The 27,721-nt window shown below is 35.9% G+C and overlaps 1 protein-coding gene across 6 annotated transcripts in view; it reads left to right on the top strand.

Annotated features, from left to right (window-relative positions):
• Positions 1 to 27,721, top strand: part of TFDP2 (transcription factor Dp-2) — a 188,677-nt gene that overhangs the window by 57,725 nt on the left and 103,231 nt on the right. For 5 of the 6 annotated variants that reach the window (XM_087870247.1, XM_045791908.2, XM_045791907.2 and 2 more), the window contains one exon: positions 3,974 to 4,040. The exons of the other annotated variant lie outside the window; for it this stretch is intronic. In XM_087870247.1, coding sequence (XP_087726373.1) covers positions 3,974 to 4,040 — 67 coding nt within the window. The remainder of the gene's footprint in view (positions 1 to 3,973; positions 4,041 to 27,721) is intronic. 6 annotated transcript variants of the gene reach the window in all.

The following is a 27,721-nucleotide window of genomic DNA, read 5'->3' as shown; positions in this document are numbered from 1 at the left end:
ATAGAAACCCTATTCAAAACAGCTTAAGGCTAAAAGTGGAATGTATTGATTCACACAACTGAAAAGTCTAGGGTACTCTGGCTTCAAACAAATCTGGTTACGGGGTATCAAATGATGGTGTCAGGGCTATATCGCCCTTTTTCCATCTCCTGGCTCTATATGGTAGCAGAATACCCTATATTGTCTTTATAATTCTTACCTCAGAAGGAGAGAAGGAACTTTTCCTTTTTGGCACTTATATTTCAAATTCTGTTGAGGAGCTTTGGTTGACTCTGCTTGACCCACATGCTAAGACAAGCCAGTGTGGAGAAAGAAGTGGGCCAGGTCTGGGTCGTGGGTCCACTTCTACTGACATAGCAACAATTGAGGCTCAAAGATTAACAGTCATACTGGAACTACATGGATTGTGGAATGGATCATTTTGCAAAAAGGAAAGTCTGTAGACTTGGCAATATATTCATTGTTTCTGGGATAAAATTGTTGTTAAATAGTATCTAGTATCCACTGATACTCTTACTGACCACAAATGCAGTGTGTTCTGACTTAAGCTCATTCAGTATACAGTAAAGAATTTGAAAGGTAATTCGATGTGTATTTTTTGCCTCATCAAAGAATCTTTTAAAAAATATGTAAGCTATGATACTCACTACAGAAAAATTAGAGAATACAGATAAAGAAACTAGCCTAGAGATTATCAGCAGAATTTTGCCTAGGAAGACATCTGTTATATTTACAAATATATGTGTGTGTGTGTATAACAAAATGTGTGTAAAGATTTTTAATAAAAATGAGGTCATACTGTTTTGTAACCTAATATTTAGCTTAATCTCGATGATGAATGTCTTTTCTTGTCTTAATATCTCTGCAACATCATTTTAAATGACTGTTTTATGTTATCTGCTATATGGACATTATACCAGTTTCCTAATATTCGCCATTAAGTTATTCCCACTTTTTTTTTTTTTAGCTTTTTGTTTATTTTTGCTTACTCATTGGATTATTTCCATAAAGCAAAGTCTTACGAAATTACTAGCCCAAAGGGTGTGTGCTTTTAGGGGGCTTTTGTTTCATGTTGCTAAATTGCATTTCAGAAAGGTTGCACTCATTTATATATTAATCAGTGGTGTATGAGAGTGCCATTTCCCTTTATTTTCTTTTTAGTCTTTGCCAATATAATCAGCAAAAAAAAAAATGGTATGTAGTTTATTCATTTCTCTAATTGCTAGTTAGGTCAAACTGGTATTCTGTATGTTTATTGGTCACTTGCATCTCTCTTTTGTGAATTGTCTGTGTCAGTGTTGAAGGGTTAAAAGCCATTACCATTTGAGTAACAACCCACACTCGGGTATTGCTTTGTCACTAACAGTTATATTCACGTAATTATTTGATTTGATCTCAGGAGCTCTCTGAGTTTGTTGTGCACATACGTATTGTCTCCGTGCTCGCTTCGGCAGCACATATACATACGTATTGTCTCCATTTTGCAGTGACTGTTCCAAGATTACGTTGCTTGTGAATGGCAGAGCTGAACTCAAGAGTACAGATCATCTCACTCTGAATCTTCTTTTCTTTCAGTTTTGTCAATCTAAAATGTTAAATGTTAGTGAAATTATAGTGTTATTAATGGGAAATATGGTTTGAACCCTAAAAATTGGGCTTGGATACGTTTTATACTATAGACACTTAGTGACTGTTTACAGTATGCAACACAGTGTTTGAATATCCAGATAGAAAACTTTTCTCAGGACCTTATTAGGTGAAAAATTTTACATAAAATGAGTTCACCTTTTACTTTTGCTCTGTGAACCATTATTATTATTATATCCTTCTTAAATAGAATAAGGAAAGAAAAGCTATTTTTAAATGCCTTTCATAGCCAACTTTTTCTACTCTCAAGTAATGTTTGAGTCTTTATAGTGTTTATAAAAGCAGATACTAATAAATTTTTGAAATTTTAATTAATTTTAGTAATATTTATATAAACTCTAAATACAAATACCTCTCCTCCATCTGTTAGACCAAAATCAGCATACAGTATTGACTCACAATTGACCTTAATTTTTTTAGAGTTTAATTTGTTGGTTATTAAGATGCAGATGTACTGCTGCTTAAAAAGTTTCCAAATTCGTTCTCTGCTTCACTGTGCAGAAGTTGGCCATTAAGAGCAGGTGTTTAAACATAACAGTAACCCAGTAACTGTGAACTCTCCGCTGTGAATATGTGGTTTCAGTTGAGGTTTTTGCCGTTATCCTTGTATAATAACAAAAAGGTGTAAACTGATGCTTTTGAAATTATTGTAATACATGTATTAAACGATCACATTGTATTAAGCATAGAATATTAAGGACTGTCTTTGCCTTCTTTGCTTTTTACAGTAGAACACCAATGAAAGTTTTGTTTTATAGCAGAAAAGTTTTTTTTTTTTTTTTTTTTAGGAGAGGCATGTTAGTGATGCCACAGTAAACTCTTGGCATTTACAAATTGAACACTTAACATTAATATTTGTGAGCAATTCTGGAGATCCATATGGTGGTAATTTGTTGCCAGTTTTGTTGGAAAGGGTTTACTTCTAATACCATACTTATAAGAACCTAGATAGAAGTAAGTATCTGCACCACTATCTACATAGAATTGAGAAGCTGCATTTTATATGTCTTCCACTCAGCTGCGGTCATAAAAAATTAGCATTAGATGCTAGAGATGGGTTGCATCAAAATTACTTTTCCATGATGTGAATGATATGTAGAAATATTTCTGGTAACATATCTCTTGACAAAAAGAAACAGCTATGAGTAGTGCATTTGAATTACTAAATAATGAAATAATTAGCTCTTACATTATGAAATTATAAAGTATCAAATGAGTGCTCATGAAGAATATATAATGCTAATGCAGTGGGTAGTTTAAAAATAACATTAAGTGCACAGATACAAAGTTATAAAGATTTGTGTGCTTTCAAATCTTTTTAATGTGCTAGTACTTTGAAAGGATGTTTGAGGTACCAAGTTAACATTGATATTTAAAGATTACGAATCTATAAGGATTAAAACAATAACATAATAGTAATAGTAGAATCATTTATTGGAATTTTGCTTTATGTCAAGTTTTCAAAAATGGAGGGTTTTTTCCTCCTGTCTCTATAATAAATTTTTAAAATTCTGATGATACTACCATATTTAGTTCTGTGATTCCAAGAAGTCCAGTGGCTATCACATTAAATGAAATAAATTGTCTAAAGGTGAATTTATAAACATGCCTGCTATAGATAGTCCCTCAGATACCATATTAATAATAATGAAGGTTAACGTGATGGAGCACTTTGTGCCATGCACTGTGCTAGGCACTTTACATGAACTATCTTAATCTTTCTATAACCTAAACCGGTAAGCACTTCTAGCATCCTTCAGTTTACAGTTGAGGAGACTGAGGTATAGAGAGTTTGTGTGACTTGACCATGACCATGCACATAGTAGTCTTGATGAGCCAGAGTATGAGCCCAAGCAGTTGGATTTGAGACCAGTAGACCTCACCTCCTCGGTGTGGTGTTAATGGTCTTTATCTGATCCATTACATATCATAATGTTGAAAAGCATCATAGGCAGTGATTATGAACAATAAAAATTAAGGGCAGCATGAAGGTGGAATTGTGGTGTATCTGTTGGCAACTTCAGGGCTGCCCCATTACTTGCTTTCAAAAAAAAAAAAAATCAATAGAATCTGTAGATTTCAGTTGCACTCACAAGTAACATTATTTCATTAATTTTTATCTTAACCTGGATAGTTCCTGTTTTTCCCATTTCAAGCAACGTATTCTTTTTAATTCTACTCCTATCAATAACATAGTTAACTCATTTTTATGTGGCTATCTTTATTATTTGACATGGTGCTTCAGTAGAAAGTATAAAATAGCTTATTAAATGACCACATAATACTTAAGGATCCTATTTTTAATTTTTAAAACTATTTTATTCAGGTTGGTTTGACCTCTACAAATGCAGAACTAAGAGGATTTATTGATCAGAATCTCAGTCCAACAAAAGGTAAGGACAGATGAATAGAAATTTTCTCTGCATTGAGCTAGTTTTATTTGTTTTATAAAATATGCAGCTACATGTGTACTTCATGTATAATAATAATTATGTAATATGACGGTGTTGTGTTATCGTATACCAAATAACTTGTATCATATGAAAGTTAGTTCTGAGAGGTGGGGGGAGAGAGAGAGAATGAAGGGAGGGAGAGTGTGTGTGGTATTTTTTTTTTAAAGATTGTATTTATTTGCTTGAGAGAGAGAGAGCACGAGCAGGGGGAGGGGTACAGGGAGAGGAAGAAGTAGACTCTTCGCTGAGCAGGGAGCCCAATGTGGGGGCTTGATCCCAGGGCCCTGAGATCATGACCTGAGCCAAAGGCAGACACTTAACCAACTGAGCCACCCAGGCATCCCTGAGAGTATACGTGGTATTTGTGTTACTTTTCTCCATCTCTTTCCTAAGAGGTCTCTAAGACCACCTTTTTTTTTTTTTTTAAGAGCCAGAGAGAGGGAGAGAGAGAACACCCATGTGAGAGTGAGGGAGGGGTGGGAGGGCAGAGGGAGAGAGAGAATCCCAAGCAGGCTTCACCCACAGGCTTGAGCTTATAACCCTGAGATCATAACCTGACCCGAAATCAAGAGTTAGATGCTTAAACGACTGAGCCACCCAGGAGCCCCTAAGACCCCTTTGATTAATAATCCTCTTACAATTGAAACTAACTGTTCAAGCCACTTTTTCCTCAATTTTCTTGCCTGATTGCCTTACTTCCTAGTGTTTTAACTTGTAAGGAAGTAGAGTAGAATGAATGAATACATATAAAATTCCTGTGTCTCATATATGGCTTACTGAAGGAATGCTTACATCAGAAATCTGACCCACAAGTATAAGAATTTATGCAGGACTCTGGCTGTATCTTGCTGTATGTATCTTTCAACAGTATCTTTTGGTATGTAGAGAGAACATACTGAAATATTTATGGTTGAAATGATAACAATGTTTCGGATTGGCTTCAAAATAATCCACTGGGGGAAGAAGAGTAAAGTGGGTAGTATTACAGATAAAACAAAACTATCTGTGAATTGATTAAATTCTTTATGCTGGGTGATAGTTATATGGGGTTTCATTATTCCTTTCTCTCTTCCCTTGTATATGTTTGAAATTGTTCATCATTAAAGGTAGAAACAAAATATATGTCATTATAATACAGACAGCTATGAGCGAAACATATACCCTCAAAGGGTATATGCCCTGGAGAGAAGGCTAGAGAAGTCTGTATTTCAGTATAACAAAGTCTAGCTTAATAATAATGTCTGTAGAATTACTCTGAGAATTTAAATATGTGTTATGAAACAGTAAAAGATACTACAAGCCTTAATGCTTCTCATTTTTCCAATTTTTTCATTGTAGTAAAATGCACAATATAAAATTTACAGCTTTAATCATTTTTAAGTGTATAGTTCAGTGGTATTAGGTACATTCATGTTGTGTAGCCATTACCACATCCATATCCATAACTTTTTATCTTGCAAAACTCAAATTTTGTACTCATTAAACAATAACTCCCCGTTCTCCCCTCCCCCCCAGCCCCTGGCAACCACCGTTCTACTTTCTGTAGAATGACTACTGTAGGTACCTCATGTAAGTGGAATCCTAATAGTAATTGTCTTTTTGTGACTGGCTTATTTCATTTAGCATAATGTCCTGAAGGTTCATCCATGTTGTAGTATTTCAGAATTTTCTTCCTTTTAAGGCCAAATACTATTCCATTATGTATATATACCACTTTTGCTTATCATTCATCCATCAGTGGACACATTTTAGTTATTGTGTTCCGTGTTTTAGCTATTTTGAATAATGCTTCTATGAACGTGGGAGTACAAATATCTCTTTGGGACCCTCTTTGGGTGTATACCTAGAAGTGGAATTTCTGGGTCATATGGTAATTCTCTTTTTAATTTTTCAAAAGAATTGCCATCCTGATTTCCAGCAGCTGTACCATTTTACACTCTCACCAGTAGTGCACAAGAGTTCCAATTTCTCCTTTCTCCAAGTACTTCCTTGCCAGTACTTATTTTGTTTTTTGTTTTATTATAGCCATCGTAGTAGATGTGAAGTGATACCTTACTGTAATTTTTATTTGTATTTCACTAATGACTAGTAATGTTGAGCGTCTTTTTATGTGCTTATTGGCCATTTGTATATCTTCGAAAGGTCTACTCAAGTCTTATGCCCATTTTTGAATTGGATTAATCATTTTTGGAGTTGAGTTTTAGGAATTGTTATGTATACTGAATATTAATCCCTTACAAGATGAATGATATGCAGATATTTTCTTCTGTTCAATAGGTTGTCTTTTCACTGTCTTTATAGTTTCCTTGGATGTGCAAAAGTTCTTTATTTTGCTTAAGTTCAATTCGTCTATTCTTTCTTTTGTTGCCTTTGCTTTTCGTGTCATACCTGTGACATGGTTGCCAAATCTAGCATCCTGAATATTTTCCCTAAAGCTTTCTTCTAAGAATTTTATAGTTTTAGTTCTTTAGGTCTTTGATCCACTTTGAGTAAATTTTTATATATGATTTAAGAGTCAGACTGGAATAAGGATATCCAGTTTTTCTATGACTATTTGTTGAAAGATTGTCCTTCGACCACTGAATGGTCTTGGCACCCTTGTCAAAAATCAGTTGACCATATACGTGAAGGCTTATTTCTGGTCTGTATGTCCATATGTCAGTCCCATAATGTTTTAATTACTGTAGTTTTGTAATAAGTTTCAAAGTTGGGAATTGTGAACCCTTTAACTTTATTCTTTTTCAGGATTGTTCTGGCTATTTAGGATTCCTTGAAATTCCATGTGAATTTGAGGATCAGCTTTTCCATTTCTGTGAAAAAGGCTGTTAAGAGTTTTGATAGGCATTGCATTGAATCTGTAAATCACTTGGTTTTATTGACATCTTTAACAATGTGAAGTCTTCTTATTCATGAACATATTTCATATGTTTAGGTCTCCTTTGATTATGCCAATCCTTTTTGAAGTAATGAAAATGTTCTGGAAGTACATAGTGGTAATGATTATTTAATTTTGTGAACATACTGGAAACCACTGAATTGTACACTTTAAAAGGTGAATTTTTGGTATGTGAATTGTACCTTTATTTAAAAGAAAAAAAAACCAACAACCACTTTCTTTAACTTGATGTCTACTTCCAGCTCTGATTTGATCTTCCCTCATTGTCAGACTTCTTGGAAGAAACCATACATTTAAAATCCCATTCTCAGCTTTAGTTTACTCCTCTGCCCAATGAAATGTCTTTGACTCCATTAGTCCCTGAAACTGCTCTTGGTTGTCTTTTTTCTTTTTTATCAGCATTTGACACAGTTAATTTCCCCCTTTGTTTTTTTTTAATTTTTTAAAAGATTTTATTTATTAATTTGAAAGAGTGAGAGAGAGAACAGGAGAGCGGGTTGAGGGGCAGAGGGAGAAGCAGACTCCCCACTGAGCAGGGAATTCCACGCAGGGCTGGATCCTGGGATCCTGGGAATTTGGGATCATGACCTGAGCTGAAGGCGGACGCTTAAGTGACTTAGCCACCCAGGCACACCCCCTCTTTGTTTTTTGAAATAACATTTTAATTTTAGAAGGAGTTTTAGATTTGCAGAGAAATTACAAAGGTAGTACAGAGAGTTCTCATCCTGTATTGGTCTAGTACAGTTTTTACAGTTAATGAACCAAAATTAACATACGTTGATTAACAGAAGTCCATACTTCTTCACAGTTCTTAGTTTTTAGCTAATGTTCTTTTTGTCTTCCAGGAGAGCTATCAGGATACCGTATTACATTTCATGACCATCTTCCTTAGCCTCTTTTTGGCCGTGACGATATCTCAGACTTTCCATGCTTTTAATAAGTTTGAGGTGTAATTTTCAGATATATTGTAGATTGTCCCTCAAATGGGGTTTTCTAATGTGTTTCTCATGATTAGATTAGGGTTACTGAGTTTTTGAGAGAAAAAGTGCCATTTTCATCACAGCATATCAAAGGCCCATACTATCAACATGACTTATCATTGTTGATGTGAACCTTGATCACTTGGCTGAGGTAGTGTTTGTCATGTTTCAGTACTGTGAAGTGACTCTTCACCCTCTCCCACTTTCCGTACTGTAGTCTTTGAAAGGAGGTCATTATGTGGAGCCCATATTTGAGGAGCGGAGAGGTTGCTTTACCTCTGTAGGAGGGAGTATCTACATCATTTATTTGGAATTCTTTTGCACCCTAGATTTGTCTCCTTATTTATTTATATATTTACTGCTTTATTTATATTAGTATGGACTCATGATATTTAGTTTATACTCTAGGTTATATAGTCCAGTACTGCTTAATTTTCTGCTTAAGTTGTTACAACTGTGGCCATTGGGAGCTTTCAGTTGATTTTCTGTGTCCCTTTGACATTATGTCCCTTGTTGTGGTTTTTTTTTTTTTCTTTGTTTGTTTTTGTTTTGAGCACTTATTTTTTTTTAGCACTACAAGATGCTCCAGGCTCATTTTACATATTTCATGCCCACTCCTCAGATCCGTCATTTTCTCAGAGTCCTGACTCCTTTTAACGGAGAATGTTATTAGAAACCAAGATCTTGGTGCTGCTGGGTGAGCTCATTGCCTGGGATGGTGTGTTTCTTTTTGAATCACTGTGTTTTGTGTGTCTGTGATACCACACTTTTATTTATGACTTTCTTAAGAAGCAGTACAGTGTAGCAGTTAAGAACAAGGCCTCTAGAGGACTTGGTGTGATCATGGTTGCACTTCTTACACCCAAACAGAATGTGTAAACCTGAGCAAGTTGATCTCTCTAAGCCGAAGTATCCACATCTATAACGAGGTAGTGCACATAAATCATTTAGCACGGCACATACCGCCCAGTAAGTATTCATTAAGCACTTACGCCTTTTCCTCTTATTAATATTTTCATCTTCCCTTTTGGCTACTGTCAGTCAACTTTCCTAGCTCTTTATCTTCTAAATGTTAGCATTCCGTGGGGTTTTGTCTTAGGTTTTCTTCTCATGTTGTCCGTTCTCCCCAGGCAATTTCATCTGTTCTCGTCGCTTTAGTTATCAATTACTCTGTGAATGGACTAGCCTCCAATCTGTATCTCTGACCCAAACTTTGTCTTGAGTTGCTATATATCCAGCTGCTTATTGGATACCTTCATTTGAGTAACTTCTCTATATCTCAGATTCAGTCTGTCCAGAATTAAACTGATTATTTCACCCTCTCAAAACCTGTTCTCCCCTTTTTCTTCTCTGAATAGTAGTACCATCCACACTTTGCCCAAACCAGACACGGAGGCCTCATCTTTTATTCCTTTGTCTTTCTCTCTGCTTCCAATCAAATCATTTATAAGGTTTGTTCATTCTGCGTCCTCAGTCTCTCAACCCTCCCCATGCGTTTTCTCTCTGTTGCTACTATCTGAGTTCAGATTACTAGAAACCATTTCCCAGATTAGTGCACCTGCTGTGCTTACTTCCAGAGTTATTTCTTTCTGTTTCATTTACTGTAGTATAGCTCTCAAACACAAATCTGAACAGTCTTTCCATGTTAAAAAACTAGTTTAGTAGTTCCTTATTGCCCTCCAGATAAAGTCCAACTCTGATTTCAAAGATCCTTGGGGCGCCTGGCTGGCTCAATCAGTAGAGCATGCGATTCTTGATCTCAGGTTGTAAGTTTGAACCCCACATTGGGTGTAGAGATTGGTTAAAAATAAAATTTAAAAAAAAAAAACCCTTCATGATGTGGTTCTTGCTTTTATCTTTAGCCCTATCTCAGATGCCTCTTCTTCTGCCACATCGAACTACATCTCTCTCTTCACTTTCTGTCTCTGTCTCTGTCCTTGCCCTTCTCTGTGCTCTTCTCTGCGCCTGGAATGCCATGATCCCTGACATGCCCCTCCATTCCACTCCTGGTACATATTTCACAAGGCTAATTTCTGTTTATTACTCATATCTAAGTTTAGGTCTTATTTCTACTTGGCCCATAAGCCTCTAATTCTCCTTATCCCTATTATAGCATTTATCATGCTGTACTTTAATGACTGGTTTACTTATTGGTCCCCCTTTCCTGACTCTCTAAAGTCAAAGACTTCGTCTTAATTAATCATTATAGCTCTAGGACAGGTATTTCAAAATATCTATCCCATAGTATCTGTCCCAGACTAGGAACGTTGTTGAAAGAATGTATGTCCTTACCTTCTGTCCATAATTCCTTTGGCCACTGGGCAAATTCCTATTTGCTCTTTAAAATCTAGCTGACCACGAATTCCTCTGTAGCTCCTGATTCCTGTGTCTCTTTGTGTTAACCTTTGGACCCTATACATACTTTATTATTGTCCTTATCACATTATATTGTATTTCTTTATAGCTCACCCTTTTCTTTTGCTAAACTCTGAGCTCCTTGAGGGCAGGGTCCTTTTTCCTATTTTTTTCTTCAGGGTCTAGCTTGATGTGTAGCACAGTTACATTCAGGAAATATTGAACTGCAGGAGTTTTTTTTTTTTTTTAAAGATTTTATTTATTTATTTGACAGAGATAGAGACAGCCAGCGAGAGAGGGAACACAAGCAGGGGGAGTGGGAGAGGAAGAAGCAGGCTCACAGCAGAGGAGACTGATGTGGGGCTCGATCCCACAACGCCGGGATCACGCCCTGAGCCGAAGGCAGACACTTAACCGCTGTGCCACCCAGGCGCCCCCTGCAGGAGTTTGTTTTGCCGTACATTTCCAGACTTTTAATAAAGATGTTTATTTATCTAATCTTTGAGAAGTGTATAAAGAAGGAACTTATCTTAAAACTCTTTGAAAAAAGTGTTAAGAAATTTAGTGAATAGGGTTTCAGAGCTTTTTGTCTTAGGGGACACATATTTAAGAGTTGGAGGTCTAAAAGTTACATAATTAATTAAAATAAGAACAAACCTGAAGATAGTTATATTCAGTTATAACCAGGGGAGTAGTGGAGGAATTAAAAGCAGTTGAGTATTTGAATGTCTTTGTTATAAATCATGTAATCGTGCATTATTAAGAAAAATGGAAGGTAAAATATTGTAACGTAGAGCTTTATAATGTCTGGTGTTGAAAGTCATCAGTATCTTTGGTGAAGAACAGGGATCTCTCAGTTCCCTGAGAGGCATACGCTATTGGGTGGTCTGGTACGCTCAGATATTTCTGGCATGTGGAAAGAGGCCATTCTTGCCTGCAAGCTATGTACGGTCCTCTAGAAAGCTGCCTGATCAGCCGCTGTTAGGAGGGTTGTGCTTGTGGGATGAATTGCTCCTGTCTTTGCAGGTGAGTGAGGTCTGCCGTATAGCCTCCACTTGGTCCTTTGTAACCTCAGCAGAGCAATTCCACTTTGCCAGCTCCTTCATTGCTTGCACATCAAATTTAAAACATGTATATCTTATACGGACTGCCAGTTCTACACCATTCAAGAGATTGCAATAGCCTACGGCTATTCAAATTACAACCTATTAAAATGAATTCAGCAATTCAACAGAGGGAATCACTGAATAATCAAACAGATTCCTCCTATGGAAGCAGAGCTAATGGAAAAGATGAGAGAAAACTGTGATAGAAAAGAGAATGAAAACTCTCAAGAGGATACAGTTGCAACATAGAAAAAGTTGCTTTGGAACTAAAAATATATTCAGAATTCTTAAATCTAAGAAAGACTGAAAATAAGAAATGACCGAAGATGGACAGTGAACAAAACAATATTGATATCAAATAAAATATACTAAGAGCCTCAAGGCATTAAAGGGACAAAGAAGAATATTGTATAGTGATACAAAGGAACAATCAAACCAACAATCCAGTTTTTAGAGAATGGGCAAACCTTATGAATAAACAGAGAAAAAGAAATACTAATAGTTTTTACACAGATGAAAAGGTACTCCACCTCATTCATAAAACGTGTAATTTAAAAGTACGCTGAGTACCACTTTCCACTCTATAAGGTTGGCAAGTATTAAGATGTTTGATAAAACACTGTTGTCAAGGGTGTAGGGTAACATATGCTCTCTTGTACTGCTGGTAGGAGCATAAATTAGTACAGCCTTTATGGGAAGCAATTTCACAATAATTAATCATTCACATTTCCTACAACCCAGCAGTCCCAATTTTAGGAATTTGTTCTGATGTGCTGGCAGATTTGGAAAGTGAAGCTTTATTTTTGCAGTATTATATGTAATAGCAAAATTTTGGAAACTCTTCAGTTCACCAGTAAGATTTGGTTAGTGTTCAATACATATAATGGAATACTATGTAGATAGAAAATTGGGAATAAGAATGCTATGTACAAACGTTAAATGATCTACAAAGACACATTAAGGTAACAAAAGTGCCCATCAACGTGTTGTGTATATAACCATTTGTTTAAAAAGAAGTGACATACAAACACATAATGTTTCTTGTAAGGGTACACAGAGACTTGACATTCCTTATCTGGTGCTAGAGAAACCGTGACTTTCACAAAGAAGTTTTTAATTTTAATGAAGTCCATCTTACCAGTTTTTTCTTTCAAGGTTCATGCTTTTTGGTATTGTCTCTAAAAAGTCATTACTAGGGGCCCCTGGCTGGCTCAGTTGGTAGAGCATATGACTCTTGATCTTGGGGTAGTGAGGTCAAGTGAGGTGTAGTGAGGTGTAGAGATTACTTAAAAAAAAAAAAAAAAAAAGTCATTACCAAATCCAAGGCACTTAGACTTTCTCCTCTTTTTCTTCTAGGAGTTATGCTGTTTACATTTAGGTCACTGATCCATTTTGAGTTCAGTTTAATACAGGTGTAAGATTTATGTCTAGATTTTTTTTTTTACATGTTAATCTCTAGTTGTTCTAGCCTCATTTGTTGAAAAGACTGTCCTTTCTCCATTGAATTGCCTTTGCACTTTTCTCAAAGATGAGTTGAATATATTTGTGTAGGTCTATTTCTAGGCTCTCCATTGTATCATTTTCCTTTTCTTTTGCTCATACCATATTGTCTTCATTACTGTGGATTTATAGTAGTCTTTTAAAATTGGGTAGTGTTATTTCTCCATCTTTTCTTCTTTGATATTGTGTTGGCTATTCTGAGTCTTTTGCGTTTTCGTGTAAGTTTTATTTCTTTTTAAGATTTTATTTATTTGAGAGAGAGAAAGAGAGCATGCAGGAGCAGGGGGGAGGGGCAGAAGGAGAGAGAGAAGCAAACTCCCTCCTGAGCAGGGAGCATGACACAGAGCTCCATCCCAGGACCCCAGATCATGACCTGAGCTGAAGGCAGACACTTAACTGACTGAGCCACCCAAACACCCCCATGTAAATTTTAAAATTAGTTTGTTGATAGCCACAAAATAACTTACTGGGATTTTGACTGAGTATGTACTGAATCTGTTCATCAAACTGAGAATAACTGACATCTTAACAATATTGATTCTTCCTATCCATGAAAATGGAATATCTCTCCATTAATTAGATCTTTGATTTCTTTCATCAGAGTTTTGTGGTTTTCCACATGTAGCTCTTACGCGTATTTATTGGCTATATACTTAAGTATTTCATTTTTTGGTGCTAATGTAAATGGCCTTGTGTTTTTAGTTTCAAATTCCAATGATTCATTGCTGGTGTATAAGAAAGCAGTTGAATTTTATATATTAACCTTGTATCCTGCAACCTTGCTATAATCACTTATTAGTTTGAGGAGTTTTTTAAATTGTAAATGGTATTTTAAATTTCAGTTTTCGGTTGTTCTCTGCTAGTATGTAGTCATGCAGTTGGTTTTTGTATTTTGATCTTATAGCCTGCCGCCTTGTGTAACTTGATTCTGGTAAGTCTTTTTTAAATTCCTTAGGATTTTCTCTTTTGGTAAGTTTTTATTTAAATTCCAGTTGGTTAACCTACAGTGTTATATTAGTTCTAGGTGTAAAATATTGTGATTCAGCACTTCCATACAACACCCACTGCTCTCACAAGTACCCTCCTTAATCCCCATCACCTATTTATTTATTTATTTATTTTTAAATTTATTTATTAGACAGAGATAGAGATAGCCAGCGAGAGAGGGAACACAAGCAGGGGGAGTGGGAGAGGAAGAAGCAGGCTCATAGCAGAGGAGCCTGACGTGGGGCTCGATCCCATAACGCCGGGATCACGCCCCGAGCCGAAGGCAGACGCTTAACCGCTGTGCCACCCAGGCGCCCCCCCATCACCTATTTAAACCATACCCCTGCCCACCTCCCCTGTAGTAACCGTTAATTTGTTCTCTGTAGTTAAGAGTCCGTTTCATGGTTTGCTTCTCTCTCTTTCCTTTTTTCCCTTTGCTCTTTTGTTTTGTTTTTTTAAATTCCATATATGAGTGCAATAATACGGTATTTGTCTTTCTCTGGCTGGCTTCACTTAGCATAATACTCTTCTAGCTCCATCCATGTCATTGTAAATGGCAAGATTTCGTTCTTTTTATGGCTGAGTAATATTCCATTGTATTTCTATACCACATCCTCTTTATCCATTCATCAATTTATGGACACTTGGGCTGTTTCCATAATTTGGCTATTGTAAATAATGCTGCTATAAACATCAGCATGTAACCCTTTGAAATAGTATTTTTGTATTCTTTGGGCAAATCCCTAGTAGTGAGATTGCTGGACTATAGAATAGTTCTATTTTTAACCTTTTTGAGGAACCTCCATACTGTTTTCCACAGTGGCTGCACTAGTTTGCAGTCTCACCAACAGTGCAAGAGGGTTTCTCCACATTTTCACCAACACCTGTTGTTTCTTATGTTGTTGATTTTGGCCCTTCTGATAGGTATGAGGTGATATCTGATTGTAGTTTTGATTTGCATTTCCCTGATGGTAAGTGATAGTGAGCATCTTTTCATGTATCTGTTGGCCATCTGTGTTTCTTCTTTGGAGAAATGTCTGTTCATGTATTCTGCCCATTTTTTAATTGAATTATTCATTTTTGGGATGTTGAATTTTATAGGTTCTTCATATACTTTAGATATGAACCCTTTATCAGATATGTCATTTGCGAATATCTCCTCCCATGCTGTAGGTTGCCTTTTAGTTTTGTTGATTGTTTTCCTTCACTGTGCAGAAGCTTTTTATTTTGATGAAGTCCTGGTAGTTTATTTTTGCTTTTGCTTTCCTTGCTCAGGAGACATCTAGAAAGAAGTTGCTATGGCCAGTGTCAAAGAAGTTACTGCCTGTGCTCTCCTCCAGGATTTTTATGGTTTCAGGTCTCCCATGTAGGTCTTTAATCTAAATTTTGAGCATTATTTTCTAATTTATTTTTTTAAATTTAAACTCAGTTAACATATATGCTACTGGTTTCAGAGGTAGAGATCAGTATAAATTTTTAGTTTATTTTTGTGTATGTGTAAGAACGTGGTCCAGTTTATTCTTTTGCATATTACTGTCCAGTTTTCCCAACACATTTGTTGAAGAGACATTCTTTTTCCTATTGGGTATTCTTTCCTGCTTTGTTGAAGATTAGTTGGCCATATATTTGTGGGTTCATTTCTGAGTTTTGTGTTCTGTTCCATTGATCTGTGTGTCTATTTTTGTGCCAGTACCATACCATTTTGATTACTACAGCTTTGTAATATAACTTGAAGTCTGGATAAATTCCTTAGAATTTTCTGCATATACTATCATGTCCTCTACAATTAAAGACAGTTTTACTTTTCCTTTCCAATTTGTATTTCTTTTTCTTTCTTGATATCACTGATTAGGACTTCCAGTTCAAAGTTGAATAGAGATGGTGAGAGCAGAAATCCTTGCAGTGTTCCTGATCTTAGAGGAAGGAAAGCATCAAGTCTGTGTTATTAGGTATGATGTTAGCTGTAGAATTTTCATAGCTGCCTTCCATCTGGTGGTTGAGTAAGTTTCCCTTCTAATCTTAGTTTTCTGAGTGTTCTGATCGTGAACAGTTGTTGGAGTTTGTTAAATGTTTTTGTCCTGTACCTATCACAATAATTATATGGTGGAGTATTTTTAGCCCATGAGTATGGTGAATTACATTGATTGATGTTTACACGTCACAAGAACTTTGAATTTCCTGGATGAACACCACTTAATTATGAGAGAAACTTATAAATTCTCCTCTTGAAGAGTATTGTTGCTTAGAACCTGTTCTATACTATTTTTAATCCTTTCTAATCTAGAGATGATTCTGGGATCCCTGAGTAGTATCAGGGAACCATCTAAGGTTAGAGTACGTACATTTGTAGTGAAACTAATTGTTTCAGACTTTGTAACATTTTTGAACAGATCTTCAGAGCCTGGGAACAGGAATAAAGGAATTTGTGGGCTAAGCAGTAGGAACAGAAGGAATTCACAGTTCTACCAAAAGTGCTGCTGGAATGGCTTCCTATAGGGACCATAATAGTGTATTTCTGCCAAGAAGGGAAACTTTACTTACTTTCTTTTTTTTTTTTAATTTTAATTCAATTAGCCAACATATAGTACATTATTAGTTTCAGATATAGAGCTGAACCTTTACTTTCTTTTTTTTTTTTTTAAAGATTTTATTTATTTATTTGACAGAGAGAGAGACAGCCAGCGAGAGAGGGAACACAAGCAGGGGGAGTGGGAGAGGAAGAAGCAGGCTCCCAGCGGAGGAGCCTGATGTGGGGCTCTATCCCAGAACGCCGGGACCACGCCCTGAGCCGAAGGCAGACGCTTAACTGCTGAGCCACCCTGGCGCCCCTGAACCTTTACTTTCTTGATGAGAAAAAATTTAAAAGGAGTTGGAAAGGTGAAAAAGGTTAGGGAATTGGTGTTAAAGATTATTTCAGTGTTCAAGATCTTAAAAATAAATTAGCTTATGTAATTTAGACTTGTATGTTTAATTTAAAAGGCTGCTAAAATTTGCCCATATTCTCTTTCTCTGATTTTACTTCACTGTTTAAGTCCTGAAATATCTAGTAAGCGTTTATTTTATTTTATATTACTTTGAACCGTAGGTATAAGCAATATTTGGTTCTATTTCTATACAGATTCTTTGGCAGGCTTCTAAATCTGAGGTCATGTTAGGGTGAGTTTGGCCTCTCTTACGGTGCAAGACTTAGTAAGAGATTGTATTTTAATAAACACAGTGAATGGTTCTGGCTTTGCCTTTTGAATCTGGGTTTGGTTTCAGGATATTTAAAAATATCTTAATGATCTGAAAATAGACAACTATCCCATTCTACAAATAGTTTTATTGACCTGCTCATTCCAGTAGCTTGCTTTTCCTGAAGGACCTGTGCCATCTGATCCTTTTTCTCTCTTGTATTTTTCCTGTGTTTGTCTACAAGATAAGTTTTATTAAATAAAACCTAAATGATAGTGTTAGGTTACCATAATAAATAATTAAATATTAGAATTAAATATTAGAATTAAATAAGAATTACCTTTTAGAAATAAAATGTAAAAAGTCCTGATTTAAAACAACAAAAAAAGAAAAAAAATTGAAGTGTTTTTAAATAGATTGTGGTTACCACATCTTTTATCTTCCTGTTAACTGCTTTCACAATGTATATTGTGGTTAGGTAGAATTGCATCACTTTGCTCTGGGTTCTGATTGCATGTTGTAGATTTATAAACAGCTTCAATAACGCAACATGTTACACCTGTGTCACAGGAAAATGACTTTTTAAAATTTTTAATATAAATTTTTAATCTCTATTCTCATAGTTCATATAAATTGCTTTATTTTATTTTTTAAAGATTTCATTTATTTGGTTGAGAGGGAGTGAGCACAGAGGGAGAGGGAGGAGCAGACCCCCCTGAGCAGGGAGCCCAGTGCGGGGCTCAATCCCAGGACCCTGGGATCATGACCTGAGCTGAAGGCAGACACTTAACTGACTGAGCCACCCAGGCGCCCCCTAAATTGCTTTATTTTAAAAAGTATGATGATTATATCTGTTTTTTATAGTTCTTGAAATAATTGTTTTTTATGAAAAGGTGATAAATTCTTTTTGGAGGAAAGTATATCTGCAAACTTGTTTCTTTATTGTTTTAATACTCATTTTCATTGAATCACCTTATAACTCAGTTGGCAGAGTAGAGTACTGTTGAAATTGAAAGGTCTTTATGTGATTTCTTATTTAGTGTTTTGAAAATGGAGTTGATCTGATTGTTTTGTTTCCTGTTCCCATATGGCCCATTGTATTCTCATGGAGAAAACCTTCACATCTTTAACTTCAGCTAGCCATCTTGCTTACTTTTGTAACAACTGTACTGGTTACTTTGAAACCCTAAGGGAAGAAGATTTTGATTACAATTGGAATTTAGTTCTAAAACTCACGTCGTACATGTTTTCATTTTTTAATTTCCTTATCTATATTTGTCTTGTTTGTGACCAACATAAAATGTGCATGAGTTGCCAAATCCAAAGGCAAACTATCAAAAAACATGCCATAAAGCTATTTAACGGCTTTGTTGCCAATATAGTGTTTTTGTTTTTAATGTTCAGTTACCCACTGTATCATCATCATTAGTTTTTGATGTAGTGTTCAAAGGTGGTTTGTGGTTTTTTTAAAGATTTTTATTTATTTATTTGAGGAGGGGCGCAGAGGGAGATGGAGAAGCAGGCTCCATACTGAGCAGAGAGCTCGATGCCAATGCTGGACTCGATCCCAGGACCGTGGGATCATGACCTGAGCCAAAGGCAGATGCTTAACCCACTGAGCCACCCAGGTGCCCCCCAACGTAGTGTTTTTAAAATTAAATCTTGGGGGGCGCCTGGGTGGCTCAGTCGTTAAATGTCTGCCTTCAGCTCAGGGCATGATCCCAGCGTTCTGGGATCAAGCCCCACATCAGGCTCCTCCACGGGGAGCCTGCTTCTTCCTCTCCCACTCCCCCTGCTTGTGTTCCCTCTCTGGCTGGCTGTCTCTATCTCTGTCAAATAAATAAATAAAATCTTAAAAAAGAATAAAATAAATAAAAAAATAAAAAAATAAAATTAAATCTTGCAATTTAAATATCAGATGTTTATGGTTCAGGAAAGATTAAATTACCTAATCTGACATTTAACCTGGTTTCTCCTCCTCTTTTTTTTTTTCTATTTTTTTTAGCCATTCCCTCCCCGTCTTCTTTTTTATAAAAAGTTGTATAAAAAATTGATTGTAAGTAGCTTTACACTGTGTGAATAAACCATAATTTATTCATTCTAATGTTATTGGACATCTGGGTAGTTTTCTGTTTTGGGATATTACCATTAATGATCTTACGAACATTCTAGTCCATGTCCTTTGGTGAACACACACATGCATTTCTCTAAGGCATATACCTAGGATCGGAATTGTTTGGTTAAAATGTACATATGCTCAGTTTTAGTAGATACTTCCAGGTGACTTTTTCCAAAGTGATAATACCAGTTTACCTGTTACTAGCAGTAGATGAAGATTCCTGTTGCTCATATTCTTGCTAATACTTGGTATTTTTCATCTTTTTCCTTATACTCATTCTGGTGGGTGTGTAGTGGTAATGCACTGTGCTTTTAATTTGCATTTCCCTGATGATTAATGCGATGAAGAATCTTTTCCATAGTTCTGGTTATGAATTACGATAAAACGTTGTTGTAGTATACAGTTCTATATCAGATACATTTTGTTGCATCATTCCAGGGAGCTGAATTATAAGAATTACTTCACAAGCATTAGATTCATTTAAAGGATATTATAACAAGTCAAGGCCATGGATGTGGTTTTTTAAAATAGCATACATTTAATACTTGAAGTAAGACTGAAGTATTAATATAATATCCTGTAATATAACATCTAGTGAAATTTGGTTTGAATCCATCAAGTGTATTTTTATCATTGAATTTTATTTCTGTATGACTTCAGTTATACAATTGAAGATTTTTTTTTGGCAAAAAGAAGGAAGTAGGTTGATAGACTTTGTTGGCTTTTGTAATAAGAAACATTACTAGATTCAAATTAAGTATTTATAAAGCACAACACAGATTTTTATATTACTTTTAAAGCTTTGATGACTTTGAAAAAATTTTTTCTTAATGTTAACATCTTGGTTTTCTTTCCATTTTATCCACAAATACCCTCTTTGTAACTATACATGTGTAATTTTCAGAATTGATTCCTTTCTTCCTGTTGTCAGAATCTTTAGCACGAGGTGGAAAGCACAAAACAATTCAAAACCTCTCCACCAAAACAATTATGTGTGTGTGTATATATAATTTTATTTACATATTTATCTAATTTATTTTTAATGTATTTACTATATTTAATATAATTTGATATAGGTATAATCTTATTAGCCTCATTGGTATTTTAAGATTATATTGTAATGACAGGCTCTTGAGAACAAAGTAGGACTTGTCCCTAGCATAGTACCTGACTCATAGGGGCTTAATATCTGTTTGTTGAATGGATGAAGCAATGACAAAATTCTGTCAGATTTTTCTTTTTTCAGATTTTCTTGGCGTTTCCACTTGTTTTCTCCTCCCCTCCAATTTTGGCTCTCTGGTTTTGAAATTTTCTCTCAAGATAATCAGTGAAGTAAGAAATTCTACAATATATATTGATTATTTACAAACAAAGAGAACTAGAAAAGAAATGTTTTATGAGAAAGAAAATAAAAGAAGTTCCAAATATGAGGAAAGGGAACTGCTGGAGGCAGAGAGATTAGAAACAGTGAAACTGTGTCTGAGTTGCGTCTGTTATCCTAGGTGAAATTAATGAATTTTGTGTTGAGTGTTCTTTTCCTCAGCTTTTTTCTATTCTGGATCACAAAATTTTATAGTGTACTGTTTAGTTAGAAAAGCAGCTAATCCTCTAGAAATTGTTGATTGTTTTGCTGACCAGTTTTTAACGCTTTCCTTGGTTTTTGGTTCCAGATCCTTATTTATTTAATTTTTTTTTTGTTAGATTTTATTTATTTATTTGACAGAGAGAGAGACAGCCAGTGAGAGAGGGAACATAAGCAGGGGAATGGGAGAGGAAGAAGCAGGCTTCCCAGCGGAGCAGAGAGCCTGATGCGGGGCTCGATCCCAGGACTGTGGGATCAGGCCCTGAGCCTAAGGCAGACGCTTAATCACTGAGCCACCCAGGTGCCTCGCGGTTCCAGCTCCTTAGACCGCACTATGAACCAACAGCGATTCTTAAGAAACATGGAAACAGCCATTGGAAAATCTTAACCATATGTGTTAGCGTGGTAGAGAAAATGCATGGGGCTTAGGCCTGTGATACATCAGGGTTTTGTTGAATATGTGTATCAATTTTATATAATCAAAGTAAATACAGAAAATTGCTACCTAATTCTGGAGAAAAATAGTTGAATAACTGTTGTATTATTCTATCTCAGATACTTGAATTCAGAGATATTCTAGATTTTATTTTCTTTCATTACTGTGTTCTCTCTTTTAATATCTAGAACTAGTATACCAACGTAAATTTTAAATGAATTGGATAATTAAAAAATAGAATACTTAAAATGTTAACTGACATAGAAATTTCTAGAAAACACAGGTTAGATCAGGGTCTACTTAAATCAGTGAACTAACTATCCTAGAGATGTAAGTCTTTTAAGGTAATGTCCTTATTTCAGTTTCTATGAAAATTGAATTAGGGATCTTGTAAAATAATTGTGACTATTTTGCAGGCCATAAGGAGAAAAGTGATATCTGATGTATCTGGAACACAGACCTTAAAGGATTCTAACATAAGCACATACTAAGCTTGTTGGTATTGAAATGGCCTGGGGAAAAATATGTCATACTAGCATGAACTCTGAGATGATTTGGATAGAAAACTCTATTATAAAGCCAAGGGCTGAGTCTGGGGGCTGTGATTAAAGAAAACCTTCAGCCTCTCCCTGCAGTCATATTTAGTTCAACACCCTTACCCACTCCCTTTCAACTCACCCTGTATTTTGGAGAAAAAAGAGAAATGTCTTTCTCTGAGATTTTTCTTTTCACATTTCAACATTAGATAGTTGGAATGAAATCACTTAAACTTAATCTTTTGGAATAAAATAATTTTTGGAATTTATAACACTCAAATTGTTTCATCAAAGTACTCTTAGAAATTCTGAATTAGTTGATTAACCACAGTTCACAGCTCTTCACTTGTATGTCATCCTTAAGTTTCAGAAATTGAGATGGGAGAGTCAAAACAACCCACCCAGGAACAAATTATTTTCCTGGTTGGGAGAGCAGTATTAATTCTTAGCACACATCAAATCAAGCTGAGAACCACAGCTAATCCGAGACTTGGATTTTTTCTTAGCTCTATTAATTTACTGTATTATTTTGCTTATCTTTCTGTTTTTACACAATTCTCTCAAGTGACTGAGCTGAACTCAGAGAAATTGTTTTGTTTTGTTTTGTTCTTTTAGAAAGATCTTATTTTGTTCCAGAGAGGATATGCTGTCCTTAATAAACTTTTGTTATGCTGTGGTGGCCATGGAAATACACCATTCAGATCTTCTGCTGGTGGGAGGTGTGAGTGAATGACAGTCACAGCTGTGGCCCCTCTGGATCCACCACCTCATTCTTGCTGAAGCCACCCATACTAACTGTGGCTGCTCTCAGCAATGGGTGAGCATGATGGGGTACTAGTGTAGGCCCATTATTTCGGGATGCAGAACTCCTCTATTGGGCACAGCATTACTTAACCTCTTGCCGCATAACAAGTTACCCTAAAACCTGACAGTTTAAAATAACAAACATTTTGTATCTCACACAGTTTCTGAGGATCAGGAGTGGCTTACCTAGGTAATTCTGCCTCAAGGTCTCTCATTATTGTAATCAAGCTGTTGAGCAGGGCTGTAGTCATCTGAGGGATTGACTGCGTCTGGAGCAGAGAAGGTATTGAGTGTGGAAAGTTTTTCACATAAACATAGTGAAAACCTGCACTTATCTAAACCTCATTTCCCGATTATTCTGCAGATTTCCCCTCTCGGTGTATGCACACAGCCACATTAGTACATTTCACAGCCTGCTTCCCAGGCACCTCCACTACTCAGTAAAGCAAAATCACCTGAAGGTGGGGCGCCTGGGTGGCACAGCGGTTAAGCGTCTGCCTTCGGCTCAGGGCGTGGTCCCGGCGTTATGGGATCGAGCCCCACATCAGGCTCTTCCACTATGAGCCTGCTTCTTCCTCTTCCACTCCCCCTGCTTGTGTTCCCTCTCTCACTGGCTGTTTCTATCTCTGTCAAATAAATAAATAAAATCTTTAAAAAAAAAAAATCACCTGAAGGCATTTTAAGAGTTAGTGTCTGTCTGGAAGACCTACTTCTAAGACGGCCTACTACATGGCTCCTGGTAAGAGCCCTCAGTTCCTCCCTGGCTACTGTCAGGAGGTTTCAGATCCTTGCCACATGGTGTCTCTATAGGCCAGCAACTGATAAACAGTTTCAGGGTCCATATTTGTTAGGGACAAGTAATAATTCAGTTTTCATCTTAAATATCATCTCCTGTGAGGCACTTTTCCAAATATCCCCACCTAGGGTTGCCAGATACAGCAAATGAAAATACAGGACAATATTTGGGACATACTTATACTGCAACAGTATTCATTGTTTATTTGAAATTCACATTTAACTGGATGTCCTGTAGCCCTGCTTCATCTTCTCTGGGTTTAGTTGTCTTATCTCTGCCCCTGTGGCACCCTGTCCTATCCTGTTTTCTGCATTACTGCGATATAGTCAAATTGTCCATTTAGTTGTCAGTATCTTCCCACTAGGGTAAAACTTCCCTATGAGTAGGAACTGTGTCTGTCTTATTTTATTCACTGTTGTATCCCCAGTGCCAAGCACTGGCTTGACCTTTATAGGTACTCAGGAGATATGTGTGGGCTATTCAGAGAATGAAAACACTTGGTCTTATAATTGCATGTACTTTTCTCCTCCCCCATCTTTTCTTCCTCCTCTTTATCATCGTTATCAAGATGACTATCAGGGAATGCTAATACAGAGAAAGGGCTAGGAATGCCAAGATTTAGAAACTTGTTTTATCACTTTACATCTAAGTTTTAGTTTCTCCTTATGATAGCTGGAGGTAATACCTGTTTCTTGCCTACCTTTGATTGTATCTGCCTTCTATCTACCTTAGAAGAAAAACAAAAATTATCATGCAGCTATTTTCTAGGAACTGTGTTGGCTTCAGTAGTTGGAAGCTGGACTTGTAAGTGGTAATAGGTTTTAAGTAGTGGTAAGGACATGGAATCAAAAGCTCCGAGTTTGAATCTTGGCTTGGCACATACTAATGGTGATTGCTTGGACACATTACTAAGCTGTATTTCAGAATGTCAATTTTCTCATCCCTAAAACAGGAATGATAATCTCATCTCTAAATGAGAGATCATTTAAATCATGATAAACTAATTGTTATCAGTATGAGCTACTTTGTAAGGGTTAGTGTAAAGATTAAGTGATAAAATATGTAATCTTGCACATGTTTTTGACACATGGTAGGTACACAGAAAATCCCTAATGAAGCTTTGCAGGCCCACCATTTTGTAATTCCTTGAATGATTCTGGCTTTTGATTTATATGCATTCATAATTCCACCAATTGTAGATTCTCAGCCAATCACATATACCAAATATCAGAACTTTTGATTTCTCTGTTACTGAAATGGGTTACTATGGAAATAACACGTCAGTGGAGTAAAACCTGTTTTACATCAGCTTGAAATAGCTAATTTCCCTAGATGTAGTGCTTCCCAATGATAGAAGGAAATTTTATTGAAGGATCAAAGTGGATGCTTCTGTGATTCATTGTCACAAGCCAGTTATCCCTGCAGTAACTTCTGATCCCTCCTGCTTAACACCCAAAAAACTTTCTTTTGAGTCCCCCACTTCCTTGTGGTTCTTCTGAAAAATCAAGTTCCACTGTGACTTTTGGCCCTTTGATCTTCAGAAGATTTCTGTCCTTACTACAGCCTCACATACATTGGGATTGCTGATTTATCACCCCAATGTCCCTGACACTTTCTGCACTTTACCCCAGCACTTTTCAGTTTAATGAATAAGAATAGTGAATTTCAGGTAGATGAAATGACTTAACACAGGTTACCCCGTTTAGTCAGCTCGGATTTGAACCCAGGTATCCTGACTCTATTGTAATATGTTATACTGCATTCCACTTGTTTTATTGAAGGAGAGTTATGGAGCCTGTGCATTCATACTTAAATGTGTGGTAGTATTGTGAAGTGCTGTGCAGAGATACAAAATAACCCTTATGGCAGAAGGGTTTGTAGTTGTTTTAAGGAGATTAGACACTTAAGTTAAATAACAAAAGGTAGTTAAGAGTCAGTGCTTTATATAACCACAGAAAAGCTACTGACAATCAGTTATTTTTAGCTATATAGAATAATTTGGGTACTTTATTAACATCATTTGTATCTGGATTCCTGTACTTAGGATAATGCTTTTGAGGCTTATTCACGTTGTTGTGTGTATTAGTAGTTCTTTGTTGTTGTTGTTGTTCTTTTTTACCACTGACTAGCATGCCCTTATATGGATTTACCACAATTTGTTTATCCATTCATGAATTGATGAACAGTGGTATTGTTTCCACTTGTGGACTATTATGAATAAAGCTGCTGTGAACCTTCAAATACAAGCTTATGTGTTGACGTAAGTTTTTATTTTTCTAAGGTAAATACCTAGGAATGAAATTGCTGGGTCATCTGGTGAGTGTATGCTTGACTTCTAAGAAACTGCCAAAGTGTATGCTTGACTTCTAAGAAACTGCCAAACACGTTTCCTAAAGTATCTGTACAAATTGGTATTCCCATCAGCAACTTATAGGAGTCCTAGTTGCCCTGTGTCCTTGCAAGCAATTGATATGGTTGGTCTTTTTCATTATACCTATTCATGTGGGTTTATATGGTATGTCAGTGTGGTTTTAGTAAACATTTCCTTAATGATATGATGTTGCGCATCTTTTCATGTGCTTATTTGCCATCAACATATCTTCTTTGGTGAAGCAACTGTTTAAATTTTTTGCCCACTTTCCTTTATTGGGTTGTTTGCCATAATATTATCTTAATCTGGATACAAGTCCTTTATTGGATATTTATTTTACAGATATTTTCTTCCAGCCTGTAGCTTGTCTTTTTATTTTCTTAACAGTAAGTTTTGAGGCACAAGCATGTTTTCTAGTTTAATGTGCAACTTATCAATTAAAAAAGTTTGTGCTTCTTTATGTTCTAAGAAATCTTTGTCTAAGCCAAAATTACTATTTTTTGGAGTTTAATAGTTTTTGCCTTTAAATTTATCTGTGATAAGTTTTGAGTCAAATTTTCATGTATGGAGTGAGGTGAGGGGTGAGGTTATTTTTCTACCAAATGAATAATCAGTCATTACAGAATCATTTACTGAAAAGATTGTCTTTTCCTATAGAATTACGTTGTATCTTTGTCAAATATCAATGGACTCTAAGTTGAGGGTCTATTTCTAGATTCTGTTCTGTTCCATTGATTTAAATGTCTATCTTCATGTGTATAACACACTTCTTACTATAGCTCAGTAGTTCTCAACAAAAGGCAGTTTTGCCCCCCGTTGGACATTTGGCTGTTCCTGGAGACACTTTTCATTGTTACAACTCTGGCAGTGAAGGATTTGCCTTTGGTAGGGGTAGAGGTCAGGATGCTGCTGAACATCCTGCAGTGTCCTGGCCAGTTCCCCACCACAAAGAATTAGCCAGTCCATATTATCAGTAGTACCCAATATTGAGACACTCTGTTTTACCTATTTATTAAGTCTCAAAATCAGGTAGTGTAAGCCTTCCAACTTTGTTCTGTTTCAGAGCTGTTTTGGCTATACTAGGTCTTGTATAAATTGTAGAATCATTTGTAAATTTCTACAAAAGTGCCCGTTGAGATTTTGATTGGAATTGAGTTGAATCTGTAGATAAAGTGGAAAAGAAATGACATCTTAATATTGAATCTTCCAATTTATAAGCGTGGTTTATCTGTCCATTATTTATGTCTTCTGTGGTTTGTCTCACCAAAATGTAGTTTTCATTGTAAGGCTTTGCACATATTTTGTTAAATTTATTGCTAACTATTTTTATATTTTTCATGTTATTATAAATTATATCTTTTTATTTCAATCTTTGATTTTTTTAATTGCTGGAATGTGGAAATGCAATTGATTTTTATATATTGATCTTGTTGCCTGTGACCTTGCCAGTAAACTCACTATAAGTAAACTGTTATACATTCCACAGAATTTTCCACATAGACCAAAATTTTGTCTGTTTCACTTACTCCTTTCTTATTTTTATGTCTCTTTTTCTTTTTCTTGACCTAATACACTAAGAATATTTTCAGTGTTGAAGTAGTGAAAGCGAGTATCATTGTCTTGTTCCTAATCTTAAGGAGAAAACATTCAAATTTTTAACCATTTAGTGTGATTTTAGTTACAGGTTTTTAGTAGTTGCCTTTTAGCACATTGAGGAGGTTCCCATCGATTCCTCGCCTACTAAAAGTTGTTACCACCAGTGGTTGTTGAATTTTGTCAGATACCTTATCTGTATTGATCAGGATGATAGTGTAGTTTTTCTTTTTTATTCTGTTGATATACAATGAATAACATTGATTTTCTTTCTTTTTTTTTTTTTTTTTAAGTTTTTCTGATATTAAGCCAACAGTGGATTCCTGGCATAAACTCCAGTTAGGCATGATATATTCTTCACTTCACATATTCTTGGATTCAGTTTG

Source organism: Ursus americanus, chromosome 20 (genome assembly GCF_024610735.1).
Source record: "Ursus americanus isolate L20-20 chromosome 20, mUrsAme1.1.p, whole genome shotgun sequence".
Taxonomy (NCBI): Eukaryota; Metazoa; Chordata; class Mammalia; order Carnivora; family Ursidae; genus Ursus; species Ursus americanus.
This window is presented reverse-complemented; position numbering and strand designations above follow the sequence as displayed.